Here is a 12,189-nt window from a genome sequence, read left to right as displayed (position 1 = left end):
AGCATTCTGAGTATTATAGTAATTCCTATTTCAAATTAATTTACTTTAATGTCTATGTTATCAGAGTTTTAAAGCCTCATTCTTGTAACCAGATGGGCCTTGTATCCTTGTCCTTTATTCTCTCCTGCTTTCCTCTTTGTCCAAGAGACCTCATTTGTTTCCAAACATGTTTCCTGTTGAAAATTTTTAGCTGCAACACCTGCAGCAGCTCCTGTGCACACTGCCACTAGAGGAATAAATTGTCTTCCATTAATATGCCTATACATCAATTTTGATTTTGGAAAAAGTTTGATTTTTCTCAGGCATTAGAAGGTGTTTTTGGTATTTGCACATCTGATTTGTAAAACAGCCCAACTGAACAGTTGAGAAACATGTGCCATGAAGGTAGATATTACTAATGCAGTCTTAGATGAACTTGCTATAAACTATATCAAGCTCTCTTGAGAAACCTGCATATACTAGATTAGCTGTTGTTCAGACAAAACCAATCTCATAAATACATTTTCCAGCTGTTCTGATTAATTACATGTCCTCATGTCCTTCCTAGAAGTGTCCCAATAAAAGCAAGTCCACTTTTTTTTTTTTTTGAAAGTTTAAAAGAAAGGTTAAACCTAAATCATGCAAGTAGAAGCCTCTATTAACTTCTGCTGAATTAACAGCCTCAGATATCCTGCAATTTGGCAGCAGAGAAGGTTATTCTATGTAGTGGGAGGTAACAACTGCCTCCAGCCATAGCTTTTCCTTTCACTGAGATATTCCCAGCTATGTGCAAGTGTGGGATAAAAGGAAAAGTGTTTCCAATTAAAAAATAAAAAAGCATTGCACATATCTATATTGCCTTTCACCCACACATTTGATAAACATTCATCAAGTCTCACAGAAGGAAGAGAAAGGTTAAGGACCTCCTAGGAGAACAAGATAGAAAGCTCCTAGGAAAGATGACTGCTGGCATGGCAGAGACCATTGCAGGGCTGCAGGATACTCCAGGGCTCTGAATGAGTGTTTGTTCAAACAGTGATAGCAAAAGTCAGTTTACGTCCTCCTGAGCCAGAACTCTTCCCCAATTTCCCTCTTGCCCCAAGACAGGCTGTAAGCTGCAAGCCACTATTAAATAAACAGCACTGTTTTCTTGCTGTCTGCTGGTGTACTTAGAGCAAAAGTCAAGGTTTCACCTATTTTTCATTCCTCTCATCTCAGAATGCAAGCAGACACATAAGCCCACTTATTTTTTATTACCTGATCCAAGAAGCTTATATAGGATTTTAAGGGATTTCTGCTTCCATCTATCCCTCTCGTCTAGGAACATAAACCAAATACCAAATCAGGCTTATGTGTAATTTAGGTAACATAAATCATAGCAGAGCTTGAGCTAAAACTCAGTGACAGTGACACTGACAGTGACAGGTCCCTGCTCTAACTAGATAATCATAATTCTCTTCTGTTCAAAAATGTTTTCTCAGCTCCAGGATCTGTTCAATCTTCCTACTCAGTCTGTTCAGCACACATTTTTCTTTTAAAATTATAATAAGAAAATATTTTGATGGATAAAGAATAAAATCCATGCATGCAGTGTCAGGACTATGGCAATATTTCCTGCTCTCTCCTGTTACACATCTCAGTTTAGGCTGGCAAAGCAAGCAGTGTAGGGAGTCAGTGTATTTTGCTTCCTGAATAGCTTAAGGATCCTGTTTAAAAGTAGTTCCTTCTGTCCTTCAGCTCAGGACTTCCTCTCTCAGGACAACACCTGCTCTAGATTGGAAAACTAATGCTTTAAATAATTATTTATTGTTCCTCTGGATGAGTGCTGCTCGTCACTTCACAAACACAGACCACCCTTACCCTGGGTCAGAACTCAGGGTGAGAATGAGGGGAAACAACAGGAGGGGCAGGAAAAGTTTCTTTGGGAATTCCTCATTTTCTCTGGGAATACCAGAAGCAGCCCATGACAAAATAAGCAGGTTAAAGGCTGCACATGGCACTGGCATCTAACAGAAACTTCAGCTCTGTTTTGCCAATCCCTTGAATCCCACAAAAATGGTTTTATATGCTGTAGCTTTCTTTTACTAAGAGAGGTATTCCAGGAAATATTCTTGACAGGTCTGAAGCACATAAATCTCCGAAAGGGATCACAAGGCTAATGAAAGGGGAAGGAGGAAGCTGTAGAGATCAGAATGTCAGAGATTTTTGGATCAAATAAGCTGCTCCAGAAGGAAAAAGGGCAAAAGTAGAGACACAAGCAGGACAGAAGGACTTTTGAGACAAAGAACTGCAAAAAGAGCTTAAGGAGTGAAGGATGAACAAGTGTGAGGAAAAACACAGAAAAAGAAGGCTCCTGCTTTCTGCACAGGGGAGCTTTGGAGGAAAGTGTCAACTTTGCTGTTCAGACCAGAAACAGAAGTGCTGTGCTCTCCTTAGGACGTGTGCTATGACCTTTATCTGGTGTATTTGAGGAAGTAAATACACAGTTCCATACAGCACCAGATGAACATCCACTTGGGGATCAAAGTGATGCTTTATGGAAAGAGAAAGGATATTGTTCTATCAAACAGTATAGGCAACCATTTTCAGATCTATAATAAAATTCTGCTATCAGAAGGATGATCTCCCTATGGTACAAATTCAGAAGTACCATGTGATGCACTAAAACCATGGAAACCACTGTTTTATTCAACTAAAGACTAAACAATTGCTTTTTTATGCTGAGGGTTGCTACTGCATCTAATGTTACCGCACAAAAATCTTACAGCCTGGTATTTTCAAACAGATTTCTCCTCTTCAAAAGACTTGTAGAATATATCAACTCTCTGTCATTTAAACAAATGCTCTTCCAAATGGACTATTTGGAATGAGTCAATGATTTGACCATTTAGGAAGATTGATTTAATTATAAAGGCCATTAAACTCCATGCTAGGGAAGAAAAATGAATATTTTACAACAGAAAAATCTATAGGAGTATAATGATGTGGAAGGCCTTGTAGTGAATCATTTTTTATAACTGTGCTCAGAGAATACTGGGCAAAAACTTAGGATGTCAAGGGCAGGGATATGTCCCATAGGCCATACATTGAGTGTTTAATCACTACTACATGGAGTTTACTAACAGCAGTAAATTCTTGGGCTGGGATTTATCACTATTAGCGTGAGACATTTTTTTAAACTAAAAATGTGTAACTCAGCAGGTCACACAGACTTCTTTTATAGCTCATAGAAGAGTAACAGAAGTTTCTTTACATCTACACACAAAGCATCTAGAAAAGACACCTGGATGAGTGGCATCACTGAAGCCTAATTCTTATGGAGGGGATGCTGCTGCCTCCCATCAGCTCCAGGATGTCTTGAACCCAACTGAGATCTGCACTCAGGATGCCCAAACTGGTAAGGAGCATTCAGTACACCAACAATCTAACATTCCCTCTAAAGCTTTGAAAACTACTTTTACCTCATGTGTTGATGATTTATGGCCCACTCAAGACCCTTGTTTTGCTTTATGCTCACGATGCCACTCCTCTGCTCCGGAGTTACCTGCCTTCCATAAGCTCTTCCAGAATAAGAACATTCCTGCATCTCCTAGAGCAAGGAGCTTGCACAGAAAGGTAAACACATGCATTTCCAACACACACACACAACTCTCCTTTGTGGAAGAAAGCCTTTAGATGCCAATGAAATCAATGAGGCTACCTTGGTTCACACCACCTGCTGAGCTGGGTCTTCATTTCCATTATGTCGCTACACGCGCTCCTCTGGCGAAGGACCTATGATGAATTTGTACACAGCACCAATGTCACGACATATAAATGCCCCTTTTCTCCTTCCTTCCCACTTCTCCCAGCTGCTGCTGCCACTGCCACTAAGCAAAAAAGCACCTTAGAAGGCTAAAGTGGTGAGATGTCACTGCCAGCAGCACTGAAGAGATGTTGGCAGAAGGCACAAAGATGTCTTATCATTTATGGACTAAAGCACACACAAGAAATCTGTACTGTGTTTGATCAGAAGAGGGGGGGAAAAAGTATTTGTGTATTCCCAAAATAAGAATCTATTGATGAAAAAGCTGGAGCTTTAAAAATGAAAAGATTTTTAGGTAACCTTTTAAAAAGCAGCTAAGATGAAAAGACACAGGCTTAAGCTGTGCCAGGGGAGGTCTAGGTGGTGATTAGGAAGAATTTCTTCACAAAAAGGACTATCAGACATTGAAGTGAACTGCCCAGGGAGGTGGTGCAGTCACATCCCTGGGGGTGTTTAAGGAAAGCCTGGACTTGACTCAGTGCCATGGTCTGGATCACAGGTGGTGTTGGGTCATAGGCTGGACTCAATCTCAGAAGTATTTTCCAACCTAGTTGATTCTGTGATTCTGTGCAAAACCAAAAGGTCTTCTGAAGAAGATGTGAGAGAAGGAAAGATGAAAGTTGATTAATTAGTGTCCTGCCAGCAGGAACTATGTTACAGAAGGTAAGTGAAGCTTTTATCCTGTGAAGGAGAAGATAATAAATTGAGTATCACAGTGGAAGAAAATAAGAATTTATGCTGGAGTGGGAAATTACAGTGGCCTTACAATTATTAGCACTGGATTATAGCATAGGCTGGTTGATTAAATAGATTTTACTACTGGTAAGTAATAAATCTCACTGTAATGAAAATGTGGGGTTCTGAAGATCATCATTAACCATACGATAGCTTTACATGACAGAATCACTGTGTACTTCTGAATGGGAAAATCAGCCACATAAATCCTCTATTTGATTTCCACTTTAAAAAACCCTATAAATGCAAATATTCTGTAGCTATATACATTTATAACACTTTACTCAAGGTTGTATTGACATTGCTATTCTTCAGCTTTATTTTCCAAGACACACGTCTCAGCAGCACTTGAAAGCCTGCAAGTTTTGCACAGTGTGCATTCTAGGACTCATTCACCTTCATCCAAGAAACCCCTGACCATGCAGAAAATAATTTCTCTATCCTCCTAAGCACCCAACACGCACAGCTAAGTGTGTTCTCACTTAGCACACACGTTTGCAGTGCTGAGCCAGGTGGTGACACCTTTTCCTTACCTGGTTGCAAACATTGCTCTCAAGGATGAGAAGGTTGCTGCATCTTCCTTCAGAGCCTTTAGTTCGTTCCGTAGCTTGGTCATGGTCTCAGTCACCATTGCTTTTTCATTTTCATATTTGTTCTTCAAATTGGCCAGTGCCACTTCAGCTGTCTGAAAACAAAAACAAGGATAGGTGCTTATGAGACAGAGATCTGAGAACAGCTAAAATCCCATGCCTGATTTTGGGTTTGATGTCCTTCATTCACACAGTAAAAGAAATTAAACCTGATCTTCACTGGACTGCACACTTTAACTTCTTCAAGTTGCACTCCATGAAAGCAGGAAAAGGAGAAAGCAGCTGAAAGGACAAAGCCCGTTTCAATGGAAACTGGCAACAACTCAGCACCTCAAGTATCTCTGCAAAACTGTGCAGCTGTATGTGGAGGGCTCAGGCAAGTGAGTAAAGTTACTGCAGGAGCTGCTGCCCCCTTGTTTGAGCTGCAATAAACACCCAAGTGTGTCCCCTGGCATTTTGCAAACAGGACACAGAGCACATGAGGCTCAGCCTCTGCAGCCAAGCTGTGAATCACCGTGTTTGGCCTCAAGCCTCCTGCTGGCTGAGGCTTTCCTTGGGCACAGGGATGGCCAGGACCTGGCAGCTTGATTTATGCCTGAAAACTGGCAATGTTCACTGTTGTGCAAACCAGCATTATTTCAGCAGTTTTAACCACTAAAAAAAAAAATATAATAAAAAAGTGTAAATTACAGGTTTCATTTAACAGGAAAGCAAAGCTTTGTATTTGACCCATTCCTAAATTTTTGCTGCTCTCTTCTTTCTGTTTTAAATTTTATCCATTCATTTTCTTTCATTTTCTACTGTACTGTTTTTAATAGTTGTATCTGTCTTATCTCTGCAAGACGAACATTCTGCTTTACTTATGAATTTAGTATAATTTTGAAGTTATTCAAAACACATAGTTTTATAGAGGCTTTATACCTGCTGCTGCTTGAGACATTTAAAAATATTGCCTTTGAATGAAATGAAGAAAAATTTGTTTCCTTTTACATTTATTCAGAGGGTGATATGGTTATTTTTTGCACTTCATTTAGTGCATAATAAGTTGCAGCAATTCTCACAGGAAATCAATTTCATCTGTTGATCTTATGGGCTCTTGAGCCACCACCAGGGGAGAGAAGGTTAGAAGAACATTAGGTTGAAGCAACTAGCAAGGGAACGGGACAAAAGATGGTAATGACCAACCAGTTGGAAACCTATTTCAAACCCAGTTTTCCAAAACTCAATACATTTCTCACTAACGATGTCTCTTAACAAAAGGGCACATTAGAATCTCCTATAAATTACAACTTTATTCACTTGTGTCTTGTTAAATAGCAATGTTAAAATAATTAATTCTTTAATTGCATTACTCACCAATAATATTTTCTTCCTTTCACACCAATTTACATTAAGAGAGCAGATTTTTAAAGGGCAATAGTAACCACCTATCATTTTAAATAGATGTGTTTTTCCAATCCAGATTTGAAATCATCAGCAATACATGTTAAAATTATCAATCACTTAGGGATCTATTTAAATAAATTCTGCTTTTTTCAGCCTTGCTGATATATGCTTTGGTGCAGTGCAGGATGGTGGACACCAGCCTATGTCTTGGCAGGATAAAGCAGAAATAATCAGCTTTTTGTCTGTTTTCAGCTGTGACCAAAATGTGCACTCATAAATTACAGTCATTTACACATCACTGAAACTGTGCACAATGATCAGACAGACCATGATCCCCATGATTTACTTTGGATGTCAGGGTAAGTTAATGGATGTGCAACACTAGAGGATGAAAATATAGTTTGCTTGGTGAATAAAAGTAACAGAAGAAGGACTCGGTCAAATCTTCAAACATTTTTTTCTTCCTATTAAAGTTTCCTATGAAACAACATAGAGAAAACAAAGCATAAACTTCAAATCCTATGGGAAATACTTCATGTTTCTCCATGCACCAGCCAAGCTGCTGAGGATCTCCCTCCTGAAAATCTCCTAAGTGAAGAACAAATGGGCACAAGTGGTCTGCTAGAGAAGCAAATAAATAAACAAAACAAAACAAAACCAAACAAAAAAAATCCTATAAGAAAAAAGTGGATTTAGTAGCTAAAGAAAGAAGGGGAACACAAGCTGGGGAAGCTTCTCTTGGAAATTTGAGGAGCCTGAAGAGACAGGAAAATTGCCTGAATTCTGAGAACACTCTGAAGGCTGAATGTGTAATGGAGAGGGAGACGGGGCTAGAAGAGGAACTCAGCCTCCATCTCTCAGAGTGTCTGGTCACCTCAGCTGGACTGTCCCACTGAGCCAAACTAACAGGGACAAAAGGAACTGAAGACACAGCTTCAAGTTACTCTTCCTCCAGTGCCAGCTCTTGTTGAAATTATTTCTATTTGTTCCCCATCTCAGCCAATCCCCAAAATTGTACCCATTGAGCCATATGTGCTTGGTTATGCCTGGCAGCCAGCTCTGTAGGATAATCTAGATTTAGGTAATCTAGAACAGTGTATATAGAGCATCCTCTGAAAGGAAGGATGGGATAAATAAAATCTCCAAGTAGTGGGTGCCACAAAGAAGCAGATGCCAGGACCTGGCATTTTTTTAAAGCTGCAGGTAAAGAAAAAAAATTGAATCAGAAAAATCAGAAATTTTTTTCCACATAAAATGCAATCTCGCAACACACAAATAGATGGCAAGCACAAGAAAAAAGATGAAAACAAAGGAAAAAAAGCATGACTATCCTTCAGTGAAGTAAATAATCCAATAAGACACCAGAGGTGCTCATGACACTGTCTTGTCAGACCTGTCATGCTGAGGAACTGGGCAAGCGAAGCACCCAGGCTCTCAGCCAGGCCCCTGCAGACATGGGATTGGGATTGATGGCTCACTGTGCATTTACTGTGGAGCAGAAGTCACCTGGGATTGACAGCAACGCCAGGAGGGAGCAGAGAGCTCCAAGGCCTCGACTCCAGCAGGGTGTGAAATATCAGTGAGGAAAAGAGAGCTGGGGACACGAGGAGCTCAGCTCCCTCCCCATTCCCAAAGCCCAGCCCTGGAGGTGAATTGGCTGAGGTCAGCACACACCTGAGCCCAGGACCTCAAGCACTGGCACAACTAACAGCATCCTTTTCCACCTTCCTCTGTATCCTTACAGAAGAGATATTTGCCCAAACTCAACCCAAAGGTTGCCATCTTCATCCTGAAATCTGTGAATGAATCTCATTTTCTAAGACAGCTTTGTATCTCATTTACTTTTTATCAGCAGTGTGAGAAGCATACCATTTAAAATAATTGTTAATAAATACTAAATAATCCTACACTGGTAGGATTTTTATGTCACACAAAAAGCAGAAAACTAGCCCATCTTTTTAGAGCAGAAGTTGTACCTTGACTTTTCATCAAGTCTCTCTTTCACAGCAGAAATTCGACTGTGTTCTGTCCATATAGTATCAGCATTAGTTTATAGATAAAATTTTGTATGCCTGGGTTATCAAGGTATTTTTTCTGAACGACTTTCATGGGTATTTCAGTCATGGAAGCTGCAGACACTACAGTTAATAGCTGTAGTGAAGGTCTTGCTGACTCAATTCTGCCTCATTGAACTATTTACCTATGAAAACAACTGAGCAGCTTTGCATCAGAACTCCAGGGTATTAAATTTCCCTCATAGGCAGCTTTGCTTTCTGATTAGAAATCAAAATCAAACCCATTACTGAACCAGTCCTAAAAATTACTGCATCATTAATTTGATTTTACTTTCCCATTTATGCTACTTGTTAATGTTTATTCCACCAATCAGGTGCAGACACAGTAATTTGGGCTATGAAAAAATGGATACATAAATCAAGACAAGGTAAGCAAGCAAGCCAGCAAGATCTATGTGCCTTGCTTTCTTGAGCTATTGATTTAATAATCCATTTTCATGGCCTTAAGTTTGCATTTTCTTACACCAAATCTTGCTCTCTCTTTCTCTCCTGCAAGAGCTTTGTGAAAATAAAATAATACTTATAAATAATATTTATTAATAAAATAAAAATGCTTATATGGAAATACTACTGACCAACACTACATACCAACTGTGCTTCCCTAGTTAAGGATGATTTTTCACTTAAGTACAGTCCAAAAGACAAGACCTAAGGAAGGGAAAAGAATCCCCAGTCTTTTGCTGCTTAGAAACTTACTCTTTTGAAGGGGAGGACCTCAAAAGAATAAATCTTAACTCCTGTTTTTTTGAACATGAATCAAAACATGAATTTGGGTTCTGGGATACACCCACCACTTGAGGCTGGCACATAATGAACAACTCTTCCCCTCTCCAACATTAAATCTCTCCTTCTCTTTACATTATTGTCTTTTAGCTTGAAAGTTTGAGGAAGCTGATATCAGGCTTGCATGGACAAGTATTGCAAATTTCTGTACCAAGTTTTACAGTTACCAATATCTATGCTGCTATCTAATAAATAAAAGATTAGTTAATAGCAGCTCCTTAGTCAGCAAATCTATCTTTTCCATTTCAGTGAGCATGCCTTAGGATAATGCATTATTTCTGACACCAATAAAAGAGAGAGACTGAGATAGATCTTCTGGTAGCAGCAAAAAATAAATGATAGCTCTATGCTAATGGGAAAAATCTTTAATTTGGAATCACAGAATGTATACCCACATACATCAATTCCATCTAAATTACATTTTAATTACATGGAAAATCTACATATAATTGCTTAGAGCTATTATTGCTTAGCTAGAGATGGTATTTAATTACTTGACTTAATATTTAACATGTGTTGTATCAGGGAGAGGGGGAAATGCTATAAAAGACTCAATGTATGTTGAAATATTGCTGCAATTTAAAAATCCCCAGTATCCTATGCAGTTAGAGATACAATTTCAAGTTTAATTGATTGGTGTAACTTCAGAATAGTTGACTATTGGGAATTTTAACACTGAAATCCCATCACTGTCAGCAGCTAACAGAGTGCCAAGCTGTTAACCAGGATTCAAGCCCCCATGTGGTGATCCCTGCAATGTTTTCAGATGGGGAAAGTGCCAGACAACTTAGAATGAAACCACTGCCACTGCAGCCTTCTGCACTCAGATTTAATTCTGGGCAAAAGGAAATGCATCAAAATAAATAAAACTATTTGCGTGTTTAAATTTAGATTTTTTTACAGTGTTTTCAAACCTGGAATCTAATGGATGCCAAGGGCTTGGTAGGTATACTACGCAAAGAAAAATTGACAGCACTCTTGAAAAACATAGCAATGAGATGGATTTCTTATCAAGATGGATTTAATATCAAGTACTACAATTTTTGGCTTCTTTTCATTGGTGAAACATCAAAAATAAAGTGGCTGGATGAATTCCTCTTAAAATTTGAAAAAAAAACCCTCAAAATAATTCCCTGAAGATTTTTATTTTCCTAAATAGAAGAGTATACCACTGACAGCCTCTTCAGGGGTTTTCTATTTTGTTTTGCAACCAACAGTTTGTGAAAATATCAGCAACATGCCTGGGCTGGTCCCTGCTTACACTTCTGGTGGTCCCTGTCTACACCTCTGATGAGTGAATGGTGGGTGTTGAGAAAAGCAGAACTGAAGCGTTTAAAGTGAGGAGGCTGGGAGGGGAGGGAAGGATGGTGTGTCCTTGCTGTGAGTGAGTGAGAGGCTAAATAACCTGTGAGTAAAATCTCTCCTCCCAAACACCCCTGGAAAAGCTTGTAAGTGACCTGTATAAATAACAGACTTTCCTGTTAGTGCTTTAGGAGCCCCTTACCTGCTTGTTGGCTTTCAGCACCGCCCTCAAGGTCGCGATCTGCTCTCGCTTTGTACTCAGGAGCGACTTGAGCTTCAGGATCTCCTCCATTAAGGCCTCCTTGTCCTTGTCGATCATGGGCGCCAGCTCGCGGGCCGCGGCCCGCTGGCGCGACAGCTGCAGCGACCGGTCCACAGCCTTCTGCAAGTGCTTGATTTGGTCCCTTATTATGGCATTGAGGTTGTAGATGTTCATAGGCTCCTTGCGGATGTCACTGGTGTCAGAGACGGGGGAGGAAGGAGGGGCTGTGATGACAGGAGAAATGGAAGGTGTTTTTGTGGGGCTCTGCTCCTTGCCGGGCTCTGCGGCCTCCTTCGTCACCTGCTCGGTCGGGGTCCTGGCTTCGACAGGCGATGCCACGCCCCGCCTGGCCAGTCGTGGGGAAAGGAGACCTCGAGGGTCATCGGGCCCCTTGAGGCTCCCGCTGCGGGTGACCCTGCTCTGCCTGTAATAGTCCAACATGACCCTGTTGGGTGTCTCGTTGTTGCACAGGCAGACGTGGTGGTAGAGCTGAGCCAACTCCTCACTAAACGTCACCAGCTCGTCCTGGGCAGTGTTAAGGGTATTGTGGTTTTCGTTTGCTATGCTTGTCATCCTTTGTAACTCCTTCTCCATGTGGACCATTTTCTCCTGGCTTTCCTTGGTCGACTTCTCCAGGCTTGTCACCTGCTCGTCATACGTCTGGATTCTGCTCTCGTACTTGGCCTTCTCTTCAGTGTAGTTTTCCACATACTTATTATATTTCTCCTTTAAGGCTTTGATTTCTGCTTTAAGGTCTATCACCTCAGTAACAGCTACTTTGTATTTACATTCCAGGATCTCCAAGCCATTGATGTCCACCTCGTAGTCGTGCGCCTCCTCGCCAGAATCTCGGCCCTTCTCACAGTCAAGCTCAACCTTCAGCTCCTTGTTGCTCTGCAGGCCCCTCATGGCGTTGACGTGCTCCGTGAGCCTGTGCACGCGCTCGTGCTGCTCTGTCAGGGCTCCCTTGGTGTGCTCCAGCTGCGTCTGGGACTCCTGGAGGTTGGCCAGGAGAATGGCCTTCTCCCTCTCCACCTGCAACAGAGCCAGAGTGAGAAACCCGGGATCTCATCCCACCCATGCTGAGCACCAAACCCATGCGGTCCCGGCCACCTCTTCCACCCCACCACTGCCTGCAGCTTGAGGGCTTCTGAGAGATTTTAGCCATGTACACCTAAACCATAAAATTAATTTATCCGTGTAACTCTCAGAGGTTTAGGAAGTCCCAGCCTCTGTTACAACTTCCAATACCACTAGATCACAATTTCATCT

The 12,189-nt window shown here is 40.9% G+C and overlaps 1 protein-coding gene across 12 annotated transcripts in view; it reads right to left on the bottom strand.

Annotated features, from left to right (window-relative positions):
- Window positions 1–12,189, bottom strand: part of BICD1 (BICD cargo adaptor 1) — a 166,601-nt gene that overhangs the window by 22,724 nt on the left and 131,688 nt on the right. For all 12 annotated transcript variants that reach the window (XM_074539075.1, XM_074539076.1, XM_074539077.1 and 9 more), the window contains exons 5-6: window positions 10,858–11,952; window positions 5,053–5,204 (exon numbers count right to left, since the gene is read on the bottom strand). In XM_074539075.1, the coding sequence (XP_074395176.1) occupies window positions 5,053–5,204; window positions 10,858–11,952 (1,247 nt within the window). The remainder of the gene's footprint in view (window positions 1–5,052; window positions 5,205–10,857; window positions 11,953–12,189) is intronic.

The sequence above is a fragment of the Zonotrichia albicollis genome, chromosome 4, assembly GCF_047830755.1.
Source record: "Zonotrichia albicollis isolate bZonAlb1 chromosome 4, bZonAlb1.hap1, whole genome shotgun sequence".
Lineage (NCBI taxonomy): Eukaryota > Metazoa > Chordata > Aves > Passeriformes > Passerellidae > Zonotrichia > Zonotrichia albicollis.
The sequence above is the reverse complement of the archived record's forward strand: the minus strand, read 5'-3'. Positions and strand labels throughout refer to the sequence as shown.